Here is a 24,109-nt window from a genome sequence, read left to right on the forward strand (position 1 = left end):
CCAAACTGCTTTGTGTCTAACCAGCCTCCTGCATCACCCAAAGCACCCATCTGGCGATGGTCGGGGAAGAAACCGCTTTGTAAGGATTTCGTAGCGCAATGAGCAGTTGCCTTTCACCTGGAGGGCGAAACTCATCAGTCATTTCTTCGTAAGAATGGAGGCACTGAACCACACACAGCTTTGGGGAGTCAGGAAAAGCTGGGTAAGAAATCCCCCTTATGTTCGACTACGTTCTTCTGCTCACTGTGAAGGATACCCCTTCCAGGGAAAAAACTCTGGCAGAAACATCCAAGGCTCTTGCGTCCAAGACCCGTCTGCATGACACTAGACACAACAACATCGTCATTTGGCTGTTAACTCCTTACGGGAGAGGAACCTAGTTTGTTGCCAAGAGAGAAACAGGTTCAAAACCCCATTCACGTTCCACAGGACAGAATATCGTGGCTCCGGGGGAAGCGACAGGCGTATTCCCCTAAGGAGCCGGCACACCAAGGGATGTTCACCAATAGGTGAACCCTGTACCATCCCATGTCCTGCCGAGATTGCGGATCAGAAGATATTAATCGACCGATAGGCCAAGTCGTCCTCCGCCAAACTCGCCAAGAAATTCAGGACATGGACTACATCTGCCCCCACAGAATCGACACCCCGTCGCAGACACCAACGACGCCATCGGTGCCAGGCTGATCGGTATCTCTTTGTCGTGCTATCCGACCATGCTTTGGAGAGCAAGTCCTCAGCCTTTCCCGAAAGACCTGGGAGTGTCCAACGACGCCGGTGATCCTCCAGGCCATTAGCTTTAGCGTCCCGTCTTGGACTAGGCAATGAGGAACGAGATCCGGACTGAGAAGGATGTGAGGAGAGTGGAGGAGTGAGATTGGAAAATCCCAGGAAAGTTCCAGTAGAACCGAAAACCACACTTGAGACACCCACTGCGGGGTGACCAGCACCACCTCCGCTTGCTGGCAACACAGGAGCGCCAACAACCTCATGATCATCGAGAATGGGGATAAGGCATAGCCCTACTCCCCCTGCCAGTACTCGAGGACCGCATCTGTCGCCTCCGCTAGAGGATCTGGCCGCCAACTGAAAAAATCTCGGAAGCTGGTGATCTAGCCTTGAGGCAAACAGATCCACTGAAAACGTACCCCACAACTCCGACAGGCAGGCAAAGACCTGAGGGTCCAGCTTCCACACGCTGGAATTCAAAAGATGGAGGGATTGCCAATCAACCACCTCGTTCTCCCGTCCCTGTAAGTACTCTGCAGTAACCGAAATCTGGTTGTCGAGGCAAAAAAAAACTGAAATCCCTAGCTAGGTTTGCCAACATCCTGGACCTGGTCCCACCAAGGTGATTGATGTAACAGACTGCTGAAACGTTGTCCATCCTGGGAAGAACACATGACTGCACCCTGTACTTTGTACAGCACGGAACCACGAAGGAGCCCGCCAGCAACTCTAAGCAGTTGATGTGTAACAACTGCTCTTGAGTAGACCAGGCACCACCGGTGGAAAACTCCCCGCAGCGGGCACCCCATCCCACGCGACAGGCGTTGGACTCAATAACAATATCTGGGGCGGACCCGAAAATCTTACGGCCGCTCCAGTCCTCCATGTGTGTAAGCCACCACCTCATTTCATCCCAAACTTCGTCTGATAGGGGAATCAGTTGAGAATACGACAGTCCCTGACGGAGATGGTAAGCCTTCAGGTGCTGCATGGCCCTTTAAAAATCGCCTGAATGGAAGAAGCGAGCAACCCCACTAGGCGTGCCAGTTGGCGCAAAGAGATCTGACTCTTCACCAAAGTCTGACGCAACTCGTGTCTGATCTTTGCCATCTTCCTGGCAGACGCGACCGAATCAATGTTGAACCCCGAAAACGTAGCGCACTGAACAGAGACTAGCAGGGACTTGTTGATAATGAAACCCAGACCCTGAAGGAGGTCGACTGCGGTCTGCAACTGGGATGACAACCTCTGAGGACATTGGTCCAAAAACAACATGTCATCCAAGTAGACGATCATCTGAACTCCCCTTGCCCTGAGGAACTCCACAACCGGCCGCAGGACCTTCATGAAGCACCACGGTGCGGAGGATAGACCGAAATGGAGTGTGGTGAATTCGTAAACCTGACCTTCCCACCTTAATTGCAAAAGCCAACAATGAAGGGGAAATATGGGCAACGTCAGGTATGCGTCCTTCAGGTCCAGCCTGAGCATCCAATCGTTCAGTCACAGAACGTCTCGAAGGAGGTGGATGCCATCCATCTTGAAGTGGCGGTACACCAGCCACTCGTTGAACTCTTTCAAGTTGATAACTGGGCGCCTGCCACCGTCGACCTTGACGACCAAGAACAGATTGCTGACAAAACCTCCGGAATGCTCTACCGAATAACAAACCTCCCCTTTATGGAGGAGGGTGGGCACCTCTTCGCGCACCAAATCCTGTCGCGCTGCAAAAAGGAAATAGGAAGGGGACCATGAAGCTGACGAGGACGACCAAGGAACTCCAGCTGGAAGCCCTGGACCATCTGCAGCACCCACGCATCGCTGGTGAGGGAAACCCAAGCCGGAAAGAACTGCGCCTAGCGCCCCCCCACCTGCAAGCTCGCCGAAGGCAGCACACTCATCTCTCCTAGCACAGTGTTGCTATCCTCCTTGGTGGCCTCAGCCATGGAACTTCTGGGCTCATGTAGGGTAGAAGTTATTAAACTGGGCATTGTCCTGGACTTGGCCACGGCCGGAACCTCGCCCCCTCTTAGATCTGTTGAATCGACCGAACGAGAGGCCCTGTCGAAAACCCGAGGGGTGAACACCTTTCTGATGTTGGCCTGCGCCCTGTCAAGGGAGGTGAAAGCCACCACAAACTTCCCCAGTTCCTTGACGAAGGGATTGCCAAACAACCCCCCTTGGGCCACCCCCCCCCAGCCTTGGTCGAGGCGAGGTCCCCCAGGTTAAGGTCCACCTTGATCAGGAACGACCTCCTCCTCTCCGTGGAAAGTACGCAGTTCGCATTTCCAATGAAGACTATGGCGGGCTGTGTCCAATTAGACATAATCTCCAGGTATATCACTTCCCCCGACACCTTGGCCATGTCCAAAATTTTCGTGACTGGCCCTACTGCGTCGAGTAGCTTATCCTGGCCAGGAGCGGTCTATGCCCTTCTTCAGGTCCCTATCAAGTTTTTTGGCAGGAATGTCACCATTTTATGGTCTATCTCAGGCGTGAGGGCGACCTCCCCTCCAGAGTAGGGCGGGGGCACTCCGCTCGAAGGCGACTGCAGGCATTTTTATCAATGGGTTTACGAAGATGCGCCGCCACATATTGAGCCACCTTATCCCCTAGAGCCCAATCTGAGGACCTCGGGTGAACAATATCATCAGGATCCAGCATACCTGAAGGACCCGAAGGTTCGAGGACCAGGGCCCAGGACCTAGACGAGCATGCTTCCTCATCTGTATCTGGGGAGTCTCGATCATCGATGGTGTCTAGGTCTGGGAGTTGGCAGGGCCCCTCTGCAGGGACAGGTGGGTCAGGCTGAGCAGGCGGCATAGGCGTAAAAGCGCCCTACAAACCCGCAAAGGCTGCCTCATCAACCCCGTCCACACAAGGCTTTTTGGAAGGGGAGGGAGTAGGGACCGGGGAGAGGGGGTGCTGGTGTAGATGGAATGAGGGCCTCTAGTTTTGCGTAGGCCTCCTCCTTCTTGGCCGATAAACGCTGTTCAATGGGCCACATGGCTTGGTCCACGGCTCTGTAAACAGAATCATCCACCGCCTGGTAAAAACTATCATCCCAGGGGAGGTAACCCAGTGGATCCTCCTCCTGATAATGATCCTGCTCTCCCTTCATGCTGAGTTACTGTAGGCTCCGCAGGATAGAGAAGCGCCAGGCAGCCTATGTGCAGTAGCACAAGGGGTCCTTATAAATGCCTCTCACGAGACACAGATTGTGGAGCTGGGAGGGAGCCCAGGTGAATGTGGGTGGCCAGAGGAACACAATGACCGGGCAGAGCCCCAGGGACACACCAGCCCTTCCTATTCCAGGGCAAAAACCACCCGAACAGAGTCCCTGCGCACCACACACACGGTGCCAAATTGCGAGCCTACAGGGTGCTCTGGACGAAGTACTCTACAGACCCCATAGGGCGTACAGGTAAGAAATATGTTGCATACAGACCCCCCCAAGGGCGTAAAACGGGTGGCAGTGGACAGGCAACCTCAAGATAGCAGTGCTGGCTCAAAAAATGCTAAATTTCGCGTTTTCAAAGTCACACTACCAGTGAGAGGAAATATCGCACCCTGGCGGCGGGAGGACCACACCGCACTCGAAATGGGCAGCAAATCGCGTTAGGCATGCTCTCAGCGTCCCGCGATTATAGGGAATCTGAAATATAAAACTAAATTCACCCACAAACAAGCGTTACCAATATATAAAGTAACAATCTCCCAAAACCCAGGAAATGAAAGAAAAAATGACTTAACTTGCTGCTGCCAATTTCAGTACTGCTAATTAATACTGCAGATTCGAAATACAACGCAAAAATTCATTGTACTTTCCTTTCATATTTGTATTGATTCAACTTCATTTCAAACAACTGTTCATTACTCTTGATGCATAGGAGAAATACACATTTTATTCAGTATGTTGTGCGAATCAAAATTGTATGAAAAACATTTTACAAAAACATATTATAATCAAAAACACAGACAAAACACTGTTGTATTTGCATCAATTAATTATACCAGTACAACATTTCAACAATTGCCTGCCAAAATTCAAATTCTATGTGGCTCTATGACAGGCAGGCTGCGGGGAAAATTATTTTTTTATAAAAGTTCGCTCTCTGGGTATGTTTCAATTATGACACCCTCACTAGAGTCCCATTTAATGTTGGTCCCTCGCAGACGATTAAAGACGTGCCGACGCGTTTCCAATCCCCTTCTGCATGGGGGGATTATCATCAGGGCTTTAGACCATGGTGTAATCCTGGTAACAAACAAAATAATATATAATGAGTAGCGCCCTTCTTTGCCTCTCCTTATCAAACTTTTAAATAAACCAACCCACTAAGTACATACCAAGAGTACCTTATAGCTTTTGATGAGGTTCTTTTAAAGTTTAAATGATTTTATATATAAGTTTGAGTCTGACGTTATGGGACAATCTTAACTACTATTGTTGTTTTTTATGACTTAGAGTTGGAAGCACTTACTGGAGTTTTCGTACATCTATTTCGATGACTCCCCACTTGTGTTCGTACTTCCAGACACGGTCAACTTAGGACATTTTGAATTCACCCTGCAAACAATTAAATTGCCATTGTTTATACAGAACGAAGTTGCTTACTGTTTGTGTCTTAGGACGAGCTTTCCACGGCATTTCTCTTACTTGTATGAAAGGCAGCATCATTTTCTGTCACAACCAAACAGAGGAAACGTAAAAAAAAACAAAAAAACGCAGTGTAAATGGAAAGCTATTTGTTTAAATGTGCGCTTTCATCGTCCTTATTAATCTATCTGCTGCAGCCCATTATGTTATTACATTGCACGATGTCGCGATAGAGTACTTGAACCACTGTGACATTTTTGTTCTGTATGGCAGTTTTACCGCCCGTCTACTTCACATTTCCTAACGGTGTTTGCGGCGGGTTTCACTTACTTTGCAGCTGTGTTCTTCTAGCATAGATTCAGTCTTCTCTCACCAAACGTGTATCACTCAATGCTTGTGTTGTCTCTGCCTTTATGCGTGTCATCATCGTGTTCCTTGTCCCTTTGGTTCTGGGATTTGTGGTTCCAATGTTCAAGTTTGTGCTTGGTTCAACTCGCTTAGCTCATTCAATCCTCTTGTTGTACAATGGAACTTTAGAATTGGATACGCTTCTTTTTTAGCCAGCATATTTTCTAAATTGCCTCCGCGTGGGGGCAATTTAATACCGGATAGTACAGTCCATTGAAAGTCTCTTTCTGAAAGTTGTTGGTCAACAAAATGTTGCACCATTGGGGCGGTCAGAACTTGATTTTTGATGCGCGATCTATGTTGTATGATTCGCTGGTTCACCTGTTGGGTCGTTTTGTCAGTGTATATTTGAGAACATGGGCATTTGATCACATAAATCAGTGGTTCCCAAACTTTTTCAACCCGTGGCTCCCTTGACCTAATTGGCAGTTGGCCGTGGCTCCCCACCATTTTTCTTGGGCATGCCAAATACAACATTCATGCTCTTGGGTGTACTCGAGCTGCATGCACTGGGCAAGTCGAGACGCTGCTTTCAGATCTGCAGCTGGAGCCCAACGTGATTGAGGCGAGGCAGCTCTCCCAAGCCAGCAGTGATCACACTGCACATGAAACAAACTCGCAAAGTCTAAGCCCCTCCATCACCTACTGCCGCATCCTCTCAAAGACTGCTGCGGGCACAGCAAAATGACAAGTTGGCAATTCCCAAGGGTACCTTCCTCCCAGCTAACGCGCCCTTAATTAGCAATGCTAATGTGGAAACATTTGTGTGCGATTTTAGAACAGATCGGGGTCCCCAAAGCTCTCAAAATCACTAGCATTACCTTTTAAGAAGCCAAAACCATCTTGGAGAATGCCCATCATATTGCAGCAGGGACCTTAACCTGGTAACCTATTTTAAATCTGTTGTTACCAATTCAATAAAACACAACAGATATACTATCACATTTATTCTTTTTGCCAATTCCTTTGGAGGGCAGAGTTTTTGAAAACATAAAAGTATACACTGACGGTTGGGCTTTGATCCACATAACTCCACTAGTTGTGAACACGCCTCCGATCTGTTTCCACCCCCTTACCTCACAAAGGCATGCAATCGTGGAGTATATTTTTTTTACGTTTCAGCATTGACACACATTATCGGTTCATACATCCCAATTTGCAAAATGATATTGGCTACAAAGCCAGAATTGGCTGAAGATATCACACATGACTTAGAGGCACATGGCAGATAATAAAATGTCACACAACTATTGGGCCACTTCAAAACTGTGCTTGGTTAAGAGCAAAACGAAAATTAGGCTCTAATTACATTTTGTGATGATTCACTCTCTCATTGACATCATGCATTCAACCAAGCACCGACAATACCGCTTGTTTGGCCTTTGTATAGTGAAAAGATGTATACCACATCTTTCTAATGTACAACACAGGCACAGCATGCGGGGAAGCAGTATATGCTTCCCTAAAATAAGGAATAGGTAAAGGACAGTGGTCAGTAGCAGGAGGGTTTCTCGCACACACAGAGAACAGCTACAACACCAGGAGCTACTGTGCAAGCTCCTCTTCCTCACGGAATAGATAAAACGGCAGCATCAACAGTGAAAGTGTCTTGCCCTCACATAAAAGGTACAGATTGGGCAACAAGCTTAGGCATGAACCTTCCCCACAGAAAAGGTACAATAGAACAGCAGTAGTGCAAGCTATCCTCTCCTAAAGACAGATAGAAATTAGATAGACATTGCAAGCTTTTCTTCTCGAAAACCATACAGCATGTGCGCAACAAACAAGCCTCCCTGTCTCACAGCAGACACACAGCACAAACCTCTCTTGCGTGCACTTCTGAGGTGTGCCTCGTTTAACTCTACTCTTCTCTGAGGCCAGAGTTGTTTCTATCTGGCCCAGCCTCCCTGGGGGTCCGATTAAAGAGGCGCCCTTGACTGGGGAGTGATGGCCCATTAGCTGTAATCACAGAGCCCCGCCCTGGCCGGCCTTATCTGCACAGACAATGTAATGAGCATCTCGTCACTGGGGCAGCAGGAGCAAGTAAGGCGCTGGGGCTGGTGAGCGCAGCCCTTAATGGAGCCATTCAGATGCAGAGGGTGAGGGCTCGGATCAATTGACCTGGCAGCACAAAGGAGGGGGAGGATTTGTGTCTGCAGGTTCCACGACCCACATCCTGCACGGCGGCGCGGCGCCCCTGGCTTCTCATCACGGCGCACCAGGGCGCCGCGGCGCACACTTTGGGAACCACTGGCATAAATGGTATTCCTAGTTTTACAGTTAGTGAACTCCTTGTGTGTCCATTTAATGCCGTCATGTATAAACTCATGGCCCTCAATTGTCGTACCGCAGACGGAGCAGTTCCTACATTTTCTGTGACCTTGAACGGGGGTAACTTCCACTGCGTGCGCAGATCACTGACTGGCGTTGGTGTTCGTCCCAAGTCGGCTCTGATTATTTTTTGCCCAATGTTTTTATTTTTACGCATGGCAAATAGAGGTTTTTCCACCTGGAGGTCCAATCCGGTTAAAAGTTGCCAATTTGATAGGATGATCTTCTTGTATTTATTGGTATGTGGACCAAACGTGCATACACACACCAGTTTCTCCATAGGAGGTTTCACTCTTTTGATTAACAGGGTGTCTCGTGGTGTATACCAAGCTCTTTTGACAGTGTGTTTCAACAATTGTTGGGGATAACCTCGATCTCTTAATTGGTCGTTAAAGATGGATGCATTAACCATAAAATCTTCTTTGCGCGCACAATTGCGCCTTATTTTTAGTAGCTGTCCGTATGGTAAATTGTTTTTCAGATTTTTGGGATGGTTAGTTAGCTCCGATAGTTTAAGATGGTATTTCTGTCAATGGATTTCCGATGTAGTGTTGTAGTTAGTTTCTGATTCTCTTCAAATACTTCCACGTCAAGAAATGTCAATACTGATCGACTTTTTGTCATGGTAAATTTGATATCTGACTCATGATGGTAGATATTGGTAGGAAAGGCAGATCTTGCTTATACAGAATTCTGGTGCTAAATGTCCCAGACCTGCTAAACAAATTGCAGGAAAGATGGGAGTCAGACCTGCAGCCCTTGGACAACGATGGATTGAGGCAAACAATGGCACCCCGAAAATGGGTAATATTGCCTTACCTTAGATTAGACCAGGTTAAATACTTTCACAGAATATTTTAAACCCCTGATAGGCTATAGAGGATGGGGAGGGACAGCTGCCATGAATACAACTTTTAATATTATTGACTGAAGTCCTACAAACTAACATGGGATTTTCAGGCTTGCAGAAATCCCTCAATATGGCGAGCTGTATGGCTGCCAGGTCAGTGGAGTACATGCTTCCACTGCCCTGCCCAAATGGAGTTCATTATTTGATGGTCTTGCCCATCCATCAACACTCCAATATTTCAGAATTTCAGATTATAGAAATATCTATGCATACAAGAGCTGGGACTGCTGTTGTGACTGACATATTCTAAGAGAATCGTGTTACATATTTCTGGTTCAACAACTATTCGTTGAAGTAGACACCTTTATTCCCCCTTTTTTGATGCTCTTGCATTTCTCTAAACTATTCATCTAATCTGAGCCTTTCATTGTCTTGCTTTGTTTGCCACTGATCATCTTAATCACCATTGTCATACCCCCAGCCAATGAGCAGAGACCTTCACGTATATCAGTTTGCATGATTTTCCAATAGGTCTCGAATTTGCAAGGGTTAGAGCTATAGACGTTGGAAATGACATTGTCAATGACAATGTGTGGGTTTGAGGGACAGAAATTTGAGATAGCGGAGCAGAAAGAGTATGTGAGAAAGAAGGGGAGAGCAGGCCATATATGCATAAAGAGGGAGCACATATGTATGCAGAAAAGTAAAACACGTAAAGAATAAGAAGAGAGTGTGGGTTTGAGGGACAGAAAATTGTGAAAAGGCATGGTAAGGAAACTGTGCTTGAGAACTCAAGTGAACCGTATGAGAGAGGGGAGAAGAGTGCATGAGAGAGCGAGAGAGGAGAAAGAGAGAGAGAGAGAGAGAGATAGAAGTACAAGTGGAAGGGGCACAAATAATAGGGGGGAGGCGAGAGGTGGACCAGTGCAGAGCGTGAGGAGGTACAGAAATATAGCAAGTGTGAGCAGGCAGTATAGAGAGAAGACAGGGAGCGTGAGGGGGATGAGAGAGATCAGCAGTATTGTAAGATGAGAGCGGGTACTGGGAGTCTGAGGGAGAGATGAGAGAGGCAGTGGGTGTTTAGGGAAGTGATGACAGGGCTAATGATAGTGCAAGGGAGAGATGTGTTAGTTTGGAATTGTTTGTTGTGGAATTGCATAGCATGGTGTGAAGCTGTGTAGAGGAAATATGTGGCATGTTGTGCTCTGGTATATGTGGATAGAACTGAAGAGTGATGATTGTGGCAGCAAATGGGAAGCCCATGGGAAGCCCATGGGCAGGCTAAAGCCCATCCAGTATATGCAGCATGTCTCGGTTTGAGACAGCGCATATGCTCCGTCTAGAGCTGAGACCTAAAAAACATGACTTTATCCAGCTGAGTAGTTTACCATCAGAGAAATACCGAATAGCGCTGCAATGCTTTGCCTGTACAAACGCATATGTGCTCTCCTCCGTGTTCTCAGAGTGAGACAGAGAGCAAGATTAAATGACCAAGCTGACATTGTAGTTTATGAATTGGTGGCAGCAGTATGCCCGACAAAAAAAATGGCTGTGTGTGTTTTGGCCACGGTGTGGGGGCAGTTGACAGATTTGTAGATGCAGAAAATATGTGTGTCAATAAATGTGCAATATGCCATCCTTCCCTTGGGAGAATGCCCACGGATGTAATCCTAGACAAATCACATGTACATGCAATTACGGTATAATCAATATAATAAAAGAAACATATGTAACAGGTTTCATCGGATAAGATGATGAGTCTAAAATGACTTTGACAGTTACCAAAAGGTTTATTATGTAGTACCTTACAGTTTGCCACTCATCTCCATACACATACCAACCGTTTGACTTACATTTTCTTTCTGAGAAAAATAGGCAATGTTCATGTTTTATTGACCAGGCAGTGCACGGAGTGGGAGGCCACTTCAGTGCGGGCCACACTGTGCAGTGAAAGGCCATACCTGCAGAGCCCAGGTGGGCAGTGGCAAGGGACAACTAAATGCTTGAACTTTCAATTCCACTGCAGTGTGAGGGGTTGCAAGGCCACACAAGTTAGAATCATAGTATAATGAACAAGACTAGCCTCAAAAGAATTGAAACAGAGACCCCAGCAATTTGCGGCAGCCCCGTCTGCCAGGACATGTTATACAAATTACCAACATGATACGACTAATGCTGAATTACCATAAACATAAAAGTCTACCACAGTTGGCAGCTCATCCCGCTCAGAAATAAATAAAATTAAATGTAGCAAGTTACTGTTTGTAGCATGCTTCAGGAAATAAACCCTGGCCTACGACGAAAGGCATGTGCAGGGCTTCAAGTGGTATGAAAAAACTGGCGGGTCCCTCAAAGGGGCGTGGCAAGAAGATTACGGATGTGGCTTAAAACATGTAAGCTAAAAATATGTGCCTCTGTATAGCGTGTCTCCCCACTAGTATTTTGGAGCTTCTGTCATTGCACCCAGATATATGATACAGCAAGTTACATGGCATATACAACAAGCCCAGGTTGTCAGCTTTATAAATGGTGTGTATTTCCATTGGCTATATCTGAGGGTGAACATGTCCATACCCTTTTCAAATAATTTGTTTCCTTTTAAGTCTTTTCTTTCTTAATTGGAGCTGGTTATCAAAGGGAGGATTTGCAAAGGTTAGTTTAAATAGGCCATCTTCTGTTTTTCCTGAGTTTAAAGCAGGATATCCAAGTAAAGCCCTAGCCTTTCTCTCAAAACTTTTTTTCCTGCACAACTTGTTTTTTAAAAACCTTGGCGTTTAACAAAATATATGCTTCAATACCTTGATTACACACTCAAAGCATTTCTTCCTGCAGACCAGTTGTCATGTAAAAATGTATGGTTTATTTCTAAAGCCCTTTAGTGCCCTAGGGCCAAGATTACACTATATAAACTGCCGGAAAAAAAGATAGAAAAAAGCATAACGTGACCTTGGTGTGCCCTGGCTAGCCATATATCCTTTTGTGCAACAACAGCATGTAAGCATCCTTGTTGCCTTAATTGCAAAAGTATACAAGCACATGAAGGGCAGAAACCTTCCCTGGTAGAGGACAATGACAGTTAATGTCATTTGTAGTGAACACTGTAATAATGTACTCTGAATTATATTGCTGTTCTGCAGAGTATGGTGCAATGGAAAAAGACCCATGGTTCCCTTGTAGCAAGGAACATTATTTCCCTTAACCAGCGGTATTAGAGCAGACATTCTAGAAAAAACAGGAATCAGACAAAACTGAGGTTTCTGCCTGAAGGGTGCGGGCAAAAATGGAGAGCCCAATAAGGACCCATCCCAGCGCTTGCTTTTTAGAACTGCTGGTGCACCAGCAAGTCCCAGCCCACTTAAAGCCCTCGGCCTATGTGATATTTCTTTGTGCCTGGGTTGTTAAAAACAGTATCTTCAAGACGTGCGGAACGACTATGAAACTACAAAAATGCAGTTACATGAGCTATAAATGAGCACATTAATTATTATTATTACGGTATTCGGGCTGGTAAACATGAACATGTGTGCAGAGTCAGAAGGAGGAGAGCAGAAAGAAAGTATACAAGTAAACTGAATGTTTCTGCTGGGTGAGGACGAAACCTGCAGAGAAGACTGCAGCCCTCTGCAATGTTTACCCCAAGTTTCCACATCTTGCTTGGTCCCATCTATGACCTTACTGCCGGTCCTATATGTAGGCTTGCTTCCAATGTGTTCTGACTGAGCGCTCCTATTTGATTTTTACAACTTAATAGCACTGTTTTAGCCAATGCAGCATGGGGCACTGTCAGAATTATGCTCTCACTACAGAAAAACAGCTTTTTATACGACAGGACAAAACCTGCAGAGAAGACTGCAGCCCTCTGCAATGTTTACCCCAAGTTTCCACAGCTTGCTTGGTCCCATCTATGATCTTACTCCCGGTCCTATATGTAGGCTTGCTTCCAATGTGTTCTGACTGAGCGCTCCTATTTGATTTTCACAACTTAATAGCGGTTTTTTAGCCAATGCAGCATGGGGCACTGTCAGGATTATGCTCTCACTACAGAAAAACAGCTTTTTATACGACAGGCATTGTGCTGTTGAAATTTCAATGTCTTTGCGAAACCCCTTAGATCAATGAAGTAGCGGCTGTGAGAAGTTGGCCTGATATATAATGTTCACTATTCTAGTGAGCACTTTGTATCAGTCCAAACAACCCTTATTGATGATTGATTGTAAGTCAACCTTATAGACCAACTATCCTAGTAGCATGGATACGAGCAGTCTTCGGGCTAAACTCTAGAGGGCGTGTTAAGCCAGCTGTTATACCATCACATATACCCCTTGAACACCAAGTGAAAGGACACCACACAAGTGTTATGAAAATAAACAGTGTATTTATTTAGATCACAACAGCCCTGTACTCTTTATGAGGACAGGGTACTAAGCACACAACACAACTCTTACGAAAATACTTTAAGTTGCACAATTTACACAAATGCCCGAGGGGCACGAAAAACCATATACTCTAAAAGTGGAATGCGAAATTACTAGCAGGTAAGTACTAATCTCATAGGGTTTGGAATCGCTAGGACTGGACTACTGAACCTTCCGATTACTAGCAGGAGGCCTAGGGGACTCGGGTGCAGAGTGTGCACTCTCACGCGGGATGCGGGACAAAGTCTCTGGATGCTAGAAATTACAAAGTTAGTGATATCGGACGAATCCGACTAGGTAGAGCTGAAACGAAAAAGGATCTGGACCCTTGGATAGTGAGGCTATGCTGGGGCACCGAAGTGCCGAAGTTACCTAGCCCAGGGGCTGCGGCAGCATAGGTCTGGAAAGACGTCGGGAATCCTCGTTGCAGTCTATGGAGCCTGAAAGAAGAAGTTGCTGGCAGGCGACCAGTGAAGAGATTCGGATGGATCCAAGCCTGGATCGGAGATGGAAGACACCTGTAAGCAGAGGGGACCAAGTTCTGAATCACTAGCCAGTGATTAGATGGGCACCAGGATGGCACCGGATGGAGTCACCTCGACCAGGTGAGTGGGCGACGCTGGGCTCTGCAGTCTCACGGACCAGGAGGCGTTGTCGGCGACCAGGATGGAGGTGCGAGCTGTCCCACGATGGTATCTGCTGTCGACGTCGCTGGACCCAGGATTGGGGCAACAAGTCTTGGCAAATGCAAGCCCACGCGGTGGACTCAAAATGGCGTCTGGAGTGGACCAGGAGGGTCCGGGGTGCTCCTCTTTTGGAGGGGAGCGAGGGCCAGTCTGGAGCAACCAGACCAGCAGTGTTGATGTCGTCGTTCATCGTCGGGAAGGCCACAAGCCAGCGGGCTAGTAGCCAGACAACGCGGTGAGCAGCAAAAAGCAGAAGGGCCCCACGCAGGTCTGGTGGATGCTGGAGGGCTGAACTTCGGTGCTGGAGCTGCTCAGGGTTGGGGCTTCTCGGACCCCAAAGCACTCACTCGAGGATCCCTCGGCGGTCGTGCTGGGCAAGAGTCGTGCAGTCTTGAAGATGGCCGGTCCCTCGAGGTCTCGTCACACCCACGGATCTCAGCTGAGCTGACGATGTGGGTAGAGGTCAGAGGTGCCAGGGAAGCCGGGTCTCGTCGTGCTGGTCAGTCGGATTCCGGAGGAAGGACGTGCAGCAAACCGCAGTGTTCTTGGATGGTGCCTGCGGGTGCAGGGTGACTACTCCTTAGTCACAAGGGAGAAATCTTGAGAAGAAGTCGAGATTTCCTTTCGTAGAAAGTAGTTTCAGGATTCAAAGATGATCTAATTTGGAAGGGGGCCCGCTCCTATCTTGATACTAGAAAAAGGGGCTGGCACGCGACTAGGTCCTGCCCATGGGTGGCACCAGGAAGGGGGGTGGTTACTCCCCTCTCCCATGCCGGACTTTCCCCAGCTCAGGGGCTGGTGTGCCCCTGGAACTGGTTCTAGCCGGCAGTTGCATAGTGAGCCACTTGCAGTCACCTTCCTCTAAAGCCCTGCCTACCCAGGATACACAAAACCCTGTCTGGGATGGTGCTAGCACCGCCCCTGACAGGAAACCCTTTGTCCAAGCTCCCCTCGCTGGAAGGACTCCCAGCTGCAGGGGGTCAGACTTGTGTCTGTGGTGGCAGCATCCATTTTGTGATGCTGAGGCTTGAGTTAACTTTAACCGGGGTTCACAGTTACATACATGTCGTGTCCCTCTAGAAGGGTGGAATGCTAACCCCGTCGCCAGAATTGGCGAGGGGTTAGTATTCCAATTCGTATGACACCTTACTCAACATGTTTTGATAAAGCGATACCAGAGTTAGCATATAACCGCGAGGATTATAATGCACTTAAGAGTATATGGTACGCGTTATCATGGAACAGCTATTAGGACTTGGTTCCGCAAGCTGCAAACAGGCTCAGCTCATGCCAGAGCACCATCTCACACGATTCCAAGCACTCTGCCTTCAGGATTGTCAAGGCCTGCCATAGGAGTGACTGATAGGGATCTGTGTGTCCATTTTAGGGTTAGATATAGGTATACTATATCTAAAGCAAAGGGTGATTACACCACCTTGCCCCAGCTGTCGTGCAGCCAGTTGTGTCAGATTTAGATGGACAGCCAGGGGTGGCATAATACATGCTGCAGCCCCTGGTAGGCCCTGGGTACATCTATGCCCTGAGTTACAGGGTCTGATAAGGTGGCCCAGTACCAATTGGTAAATGCACCTAAGGTACACGTGTCAATTTAGTGAGAGAACAGCAAGGCTGTGGGTCTGATTAGCAGGCCCACAGCCAGAGAAGTCGTAAACCAGTGAAGCAAAAAGCAAAAATCTGGGGTGATCATAGGATTGCAGACCCTACTCTCCTACAGCGGCCATAAAGGGGCACCTGCTGAACAACGGAAACACCACAAACGGAAAACAAACCTGAGCCAATAATGTGTTGAGATAAAAGCACAAGATAATAAAAAAATAAGCAATTCCAATATCAACAAGAGAGTGCGCCTGTAACCACCATGTACAGTAGTTCTAACCAATGAAAAAAGTAGTCCCGAAATGAGTACCTAAAATGGCCGCTGTGTAAACACATAAATAATTGGCTGGTGCTTTCATGGGGGTGGGGGGGTTCAATTCAGGAAGAGGCATGATGTATTCATGCCACAAACAAATGGAGTTTAAAAATTGAAGAGTGACAATTGGGGCAGCTGGGGAAGCCTATGGGCAGGCTGAAGCCCATGTAGTAGATCTAGCAGTCATGGTTAGAGCAAAGACCTAAGAAGTAACCACTTTTGTAAGTTAAGAGATTTGCCAGAAAGCGAATCTTTCAACTGTCGGAAAAAGTAATTTCATCCATCTAGTGACGACTTCATGCAGCTTCTGGGCACTGTTAAACTTCAAACTAAAACCTAAATTTCAGATATCGATCCATCACACTTAATAACATTTATAAATGTATGCAACTTGTTTTTATTTCATTTAAGGGGTGCAGCTCATGGGTTTCATGCCTTTAACAAACAAATGTTTTGTCATAGCTATTGGCACATTTATTGGAGTGCAGCTTTCACTTGCCCTGGTACGCAATGTACTATGAAATAAGTGAGGGATGTGTAATGGCTGTTGGTTATGATAAAGTTTAAACATCATTCTGTTTCTGTGCTAGACAATTGGGGTGGCGCAGGCATCATAAATTATTCATTCAAAGTTGAATTATGGAGTCAAAGAACTTTTGGGCAGCACTACCTCATGCACCTGTCTGCTCAAAAGACACTTGCCCCCTGCCAGTGGTATTTAGGTTAAAATGTAGAAGTGAAATATTGAGGAAATAAATTCAAAAAGAAAAGTGAGAAACTAATATTTCAAATGTTAATGCTGTATAAGTATCTGGAAATGATTTTATAGGATTTTATTCTTGTTGTAAGGTACACAAATCCAAAATCCTATGCCTAACCATAAGGCTATCACTATCACTTGCCCATTACTGTTATGTACTATAACCGAAACCCAAACCCTCTAGCACTAGGACGAAAATATACCCACCACTTTTCATAGACCTGTACCTTGTTCATTCCAGCAAAGTATGCTTAACAATATTCTGTACCCTAACCCTGTATCATGCCCATACTTCATCTCTAGCCATAAAGTTATCCCTAAGACTAACATTAAACAAGAACTGTTCCATAACTGGCACAATATACGCAACCTGAAGTCAATCTCTATCCTTTATGCTTACCTTAACTCTACACCTAACTTTAATGTGTACCATTACCCTTACCCTAACTCTTATTACGGCACACCCACCCACCCACACACACACACACATCTTCCCCAACCTCAAAGGCGGCTGGAAGGCCACGAAGAAAATGCCCTGCAAAACTAATGATCCAGTGAGTATTGCCTAAATCTACCCTGGCCTCAGTGTCACCCAGCCCCTAAATACAATGAGCCTCCCTGGCCTTGTCCTAGGCATAGGGGATATTTGTGGTTCCCTGTCCCTCAAATGCAATAAAACTGCCGTACCTATGTGTCAGGGTGGGTTGTTCACATTAGCCTCATGGAGGCCCATCCACCTTGCTGAAAGACAGGAGAGGTAGCCCAGTAACACAACACACCAGTGCTGGTGCCAGTTGCCTCCTGGCCCGGGCCAGTCACCATTTCAGAAGTAGTTTAGAACACAGTAAGCTGTGTGATATAGAATATGGACTCAGCTGCGTCCCTTTCCTCAATGTAACTGTATTCTGTAGATGCAGAGCCCAGCCTTTACCCAGGCCTGTTGTTTGATCTCGAGTACCGCTCTCCCCTTGAGTCCAGGGCCTGGTCTTAGACCCGGTCTTGTATTAAACACCCACATTCCTAAATGTAAGTTGTCTTGGAGGGTGGCCTTTCAGTCTATTACTTCTGAAGTCATGAGTAAATCAAAGGAGAAAGTAAAGGTTGAATTACTTGTTTTTATGGTAAATTTAAGAGATTGTTGCATTTGGTATCATAAGCCCCTTCAAAATACATTTTCTAAACTAATTTCTACATTTCTTCAACAAATGTTATATACACATGAGGCATGGAGGCTGCACTGGTCATTTATTGATACATTTCTGTTTTTGGAATTGTAGACTTCCTACGTCTTTAGACATATTTTAGCTTTTCTTTCTCGTAAACTTTTATCTAATTGTAAAATACATTTAATAAATGTGAACCACTGCTGCTGAGGAGAGTTTGAAATATGAGACAGAAAGAGATGCATGGTTCTTACCAGCTCCATAGCAGAAAGACAACGCTTGTACGCTTCAAGTACCTGCCGGCATGCGAAAGGATGAACCTTGGCACATGTTTGGAAACCAATTACTATGCCCTGCAAATAGTGAAAGACAACTCACAGCCTCAGGGAGACAATAGACATTAACCAAACACAGACATTTAGTACAAGAGATTTCATATTAGAAAGAAAGGATAAAGATAGTTCTTGATTTCACATTCAGTGTTTACAGCTGGTATTGGTGAAAGATTGTCAACTAGTAAAGCACATATATTCAGTGGCCAGAAAGCATGATTTAAGGATACCCTTATACAGCTATGCTGGAGGGCCTTTACCATGCTACTGAAAAAGCATCTTTGGACAATAAGATGAGAGTTCAGTCACTATTTGTTTTCTGTCACTTTGTTCTCTCTGGTGTGTCACATAAAGGAACTGCAAGGACAGTTCAATACACAAGCGTTCTTTGCAACAAAGGAGTGCGATTTGTTTAGAAGGGGTGCTTATCCTTTCTTCCTCATGTCTACTGTGCAGGGATTACACCAGATTCTGTCCTGTCCTTCATTCCTTGAAACATCCCACCTCTAACAACAAGTAGAAACAGACAGCTCTGTTGTCTATTTTGAAGGCCTATCTGAGAGAGTCATTTCAAAGCCTTCACATAGTTTTGTCTTTCACCGCTTTATCTGCTACATTGATTAAATTTGATTTATCTTTTTCAAACACTAGCTTCTATCAAGAGAGATCACCTAAAGAGGATCCTAACTATCCCTGATGTAATGCATTATTAGTCACCTGAAAAAAGAGCTCTACATTTAGTTTCTGCTAACTTAGGCCTCATCTACTCTGTAGATGATTTTCACTCTAATATAATGTACCTATGCATGGAGTACAAAATCACACTTTTGGGTGAGAGGAAGTACTGAGTGAGGAATATTTCACCTGTCATCAATAATTTACCATCAAGCTCTATTAATGAAGTTACAAACCTGGACAATGTACATCCTGATGCCCCACAGCCCCATATGACTACCGTCTCAACTTGTTTTTTGTTCTGGTCTTACAGGGTGAAATACCCCAGGGAAATAGATCTATGATAATTGTAAGAAATGCACTTGATACTTACTGCATGGTGAGGTGTAGCAATGAACCTAGTAGATTCGAACATGCTTCGAAGGAAGGGTACGATCAGTGCACTATCATCACAGCTTGCCAGGCACTCACCTAGGCACTGGAAAATAAAACCCTAATATGGGAGTGAATTGAAGACAGTCTGAGTTAAGAAAAAACAGCATCTCCTGCCCACTCTATGAAAGTCTTTCTTATATTGAAGTATTAATCTTTGATTCACTCTACACACATCTTTGTCTCCCACTTTCAAATAGCACTTAATGAGTTGATTGAAATGTTTGTTATGTTATGTATAGTATAGTCATATTTTCTGGGAATTGTACAGATTTGTATATGGCCCTGAATATGACTCAAAACAAGGAAGTGAGGGGTAATGGGAGCCAATGAAGGTCCAGTACCTAGGCTCCGAAAGTGCTAATGCAATAAACAGTGGAGGTGCTGTTCCTTTCAGAAAGCAAAGAAGAAAGAAAGGCGGACAAAGAAGGGGGAATCCTAAGGATTTTATCTTGGTGCCTTCACAAATCCATGAGCATGTAATGTCTCATTATCAGGGGTGTTCCTCATAGGGCTGGCACTGCAATGCCCCATGGGCCCCACGAAGGGTCGCTTTAGCGGATAATTTTTTATTTTTGACATCTGATGAAAGTGCCAGTGTGAGGGCGTTTTGAATGTGTGAGTTGGAGTGAATGTGTATAGTGAAATGAAGAGAGACTAAAACTGTCTACGAGGTATTCAACTGGACTTTAAACTGGACTTTAAACTGATGGTTTCCTTGGCAGGATTAAAAAAACATAGGGGCATATTACCAAGCAATAGCGATAATTATCGCTATTGCTTGGTTAGAGACAAAAATTTACCGCAGCGCTGCGGTGATTTTTACCGCAAATAAACCTTGGTATTACCAAGGTTTAACGCAAATGCGGTAAAAATCGCTGCAAAGCATGAATATCGCTGAAAAGTCAGCGATATTCATGCATTAGCGAGCTAATGCTCTTAGCCATGTTATCCACCTCCCATTGGATAACATGGCTAAGAACTGCTCAGGGCAGGTGTTAGCTTTTGGAGATATTCCCGCTTAGCGCAAATATCTCCAAAAGTTGGTAATAGGAGATAGCGATGTTAGCGACTGTTTTCAGTCTCTAACATCTTGGCACGCCCACTTTGCATCTCATTAGTGATAAATATCACTGACATGCAAAGTGGGGCCCAAGATGGTCGCTATCTCCTACTAGCTGTCGCTAACTGGTGTTAGCGGCAGCTAGGTAATAGGGAGATAATTTTATCTCCGCTTTCTTGGCTTCTAAAGATAAACCCCCTTGATAATATGCCCCATAATTTGGTAAGGTCGACTACAGGGACATGATGTATTCAAGTAGCCTAAATCTATGAATGTAGTCAGGTTAACGTGATTCTTGCCTGATGGCCCAAATAGTATCTGTAGCACTTATTCAGGACCTAAAAAATGAGAGCTAACCATACCCCACATCTAAGATGTGATATAAAGTATATGTATTTGCCTAAAAATACCTTGTTCAGAAAGTTTTAAATTGATCGTCCAACTTATAAAATAAATGAGAAAATGAAGAAAACACACAGTAAATAAATGTTTTGCATGTATGGGCCAATGTGTCTCCAGGATCGCTTTTCCAGCACACTGTACGTGCATGCTATTGTTATGGCTGATCATTTGCCACAATGTGAATGAAGTGAAAAACACACTATTACATGCACTATAACAGAACAGGCATACGTGTAACAGACAACATAAAACCAATCTGTGTTGATGTTACACAGTGTATCACAATTTGTCCTCGGGAGTGAGTGAAGGGTCTTACCCTTTGGATCAGTGCCCCATAGGTAAAACGCAGAGTGTGTCACTCAGCTGCTAACTGTGGAAAGAACAATGATAGTCAAAGTAAAGAAACAGCAAATCAAGGGGATCCAAATTGCCTTGGGGTGAAAAAAAAGAAAAACAGAGAGTTTTCAAGAGATGTAATCATACTCATGTGATTTCTGTGCAGACAGCGCAAGAGACCTACCATCCTCTGTTCATCTGGATTTAGACTGAGCAGGGGAGAAGACCCATCTTTTAAGGTAATTGTAGTGATTATCCTTGGGTGGGGTGCATGCGACCGTGGGAAGGAGTGATGACGCACTATGCCCCTTGAGATTCCACAGCCATGATTTGCTTTTAAGTGTACCCAGAAACTGAAGGACCTCCTGGTAAACATCAGACCACATATTCAACAGTCCCACATGCAGAACACCTTATGGGCCTTACCACCTGTCACAGGGCACTATCCCTGTGGGTCCTACGGGGTATGCCCACTGAATAAACATTCCTAAGAATTCAGGTTGGGTCCCCAATTCACCTGGAAACAGAAAAGTCACTGTAACTGCAATACAAAAAACTGTGGTTACCTGATCACCTGCGTTTCTGGCCTTCATTACACAGGAATGACCACGAGCGCTATTGAACCAAGAATAATGGAGCATTAGAGCAACATATACTACAGACACAGCACTACAAAAATAAAATGTGCCATCACTTTTGCAACTTCAACCATTCTCCAGATGACCTTCGGCAGATAATTGTGAAAGCTACTAATTCATGGAGCCCTTTAAACCTTTTCAGAAGGGAGCAAGGGTGGATTTTCCGCGTCTCCACCAACAGCAAAGGTCTGAACGATTAAATCCTCTAGTGTGAGGTGTAATTCAGTCCCCTGTGAAATCAGATAATCTCTTACTATGGCTGGATTGATATTCTCTTCATACATGGGACCTGATATACCATATCACCATTGACACCATGTCACATATGGAATGCCCTGCTTTGGAGTCCCAGACACCACATTAAGCAGTGCTTATGCTAAGCATTTTGCGTCTTGGCATTGGTCTCTTCTTCAGTAACACGAATGAGTCTGTTGATACCAATGAGGTGGTACCCTCCAATAAGAAACCATTTAACTGTCTTAGTCTACTGTTTTAGATGCCGCCTTACTAATACCATTGACAACTTTGGGCCGACCTGCATTTGACCGCTACACACTCCAAGATAGCCACCACTGAGGGATGATACTTTTGCTACACAAGCACATGAGGGGCTTGCTCCTATTGGCTCCAGCCTACCTTTTCTCTTCCCTCTTCTCCTCATTCGACATTCCCCAATAGTGCTCTCCAAGCATCCTAATCCATTGGGAATAGACCACTTGGCCAACCGTGTTACTTATTACATAAGGTGGCCTAGATTTACAAAATGAACACAGATGCCAATATGCCTAGATACCACTATGAGGGATGGTTAGGAGTTATGTGCACCTGATTTGCTCTCCATCACTGTATATGCGAGAGCACTTAGGTTTACCATTCTTTTCTCTTACCATCACCCTTGATTAACAAAACATTCAACTGTCATAGTTTACTACTTCGACGCCACCTTACAAAAACCATGGTTGACTCCGGGTTTCCCAGCATTTAACCACTGCACACTCTGAGTTGGGTACCACTGAGGGATGATACCTCTGTTACATCATCACGTGAGGGGCTCACTTCTTTTGGCTCAAGCTCGCCCCTCCCCTCCTCTCCTCATTGCCAACTAGGTCATCACTCCTTCCAGCTGCTGCCCACACCACACCGGGGAACAATCGCTCCAATTGACTGTACCTTCAATGACAGGTCTTCTCCTCTGCTCAGTCTCGAGCCAGGTGAGCAGAGGAGGGTAGGTCTCTTGTGCTCTCCGTGCAGAAACCATGTGAGTGTGGTTGCTTATCTTATAAACTTTCAGTTTTTTCTTTTTCTTTTAACACTTAGTCATTTGGGTCCCCTTAATTTACTATTTCTTTTTACTGACCATCATAGCTCTTTCCACAGTTAGCAGCTGAGCACTACCCTAGGAGAGTTTGACCAATGAGGCATAATTAATTGATCCAAAGGGTAAGACCCATCACTCACAATGAAGGACAACCAATCACTTATGATACGCTGAGTACCACAAACACAGATTGGTTTATTTTGTCTGTTCCATGCATGTTCACTTGCCTGTTCTGTTATATATGTACTTTTGTGTTTTTCACTTCTTTCACGTTTTGGTGACTGATGAGCGCCAAAAATGTATGCGCATGTCTACCTTTAGAGACACTATGATACAGCGAGGTGGAAAGCGATTCTGGTGACGCATTGAACCAAACATACAAAACATTTGGTTACTGAGTGTTTTCTTTATTTTTTCACTTATTTTCTAGGTTGGATGATCAATTCAAAAAATTTTGCACCAGATATTTTCTGCTAAAGGAATACCTTAGCAGCATATGTTTTAGGTGTGGGGTAGGACTACCCCCCATATTTCTGGTTCTGAAGAATCATTGTGGAACCTTTTTAGGCCATTGGCCGTGAAACATGTCTACCTGACCACACTCACGGATTTAGTCTTCTTGGGTACATCACGCCCCTGTAGTAGCCCCAACCAAATTATATTTTTGTAATCATTCCAAGGGAACCATCATATTAAAGTTCAGTTCGGTATCTCTTAGATAGTTTTAGTCTCACTTCCCTTCACTGTACACATTTACTCCATCCCTCACATTCAAAATGACAGCAATTTGCAGCAATTCACATCAGACAGCAAAAATAAAAAGATCTCCACTAAAGTGACCCTTCGTGGGGCCCATAGGGCATTACAGCGCAGGACCTATGAGAAGCAAGCCCACTATGAAGCATGACATTCTCACTGTTGTGTGAGGGCACCAAGAAATAATCCTTAATATTCCCCCATCTTTGCCCACCTTCCTTTCTTCTTTGCTTTTTTATAGGAACAATACCTCCACTGATTTTTGGATGAATATGGCCTCAC

At 45.3% G+C, this 24,109-nt stretch overlaps 1 protein-coding gene across 1 annotated transcript in view; it reads right to left on the reverse strand.

Moving 5' to 3' along the window:
* LOC147702488 (maestro heat-like repeat-containing protein family member 1) overlaps positions 1–24,109 on the reverse strand; it is a 53,768-nt gene that overhangs the window by 509 nt on the left and 29,150 nt on the right. Inside the window, exons 5-6 of the mRNA XM_086929418.1 lie at positions 19,256–19,375; positions 18,130–18,228 (exon numbers count right to left, since the gene is read on the reverse strand). Coding sequence (XP_086785544.1) covers positions 18,130–18,228; positions 19,256–19,375 — 219 coding nt within the window. The remainder of the gene's footprint in view (positions 1–18,129; positions 18,229–19,255; positions 19,376–24,109) is intronic.

The sequence above is a fragment of the Lissotriton vulgaris genome, chromosome 7 (assembly GCF_964263255.1).
Source record: "Lissotriton vulgaris chromosome 7, aLisVul1.2, whole genome shotgun sequence".
Lineage (NCBI taxonomy): Eukaryota > Metazoa > Chordata > Amphibia > Caudata > Salamandridae > Lissotriton > Lissotriton vulgaris.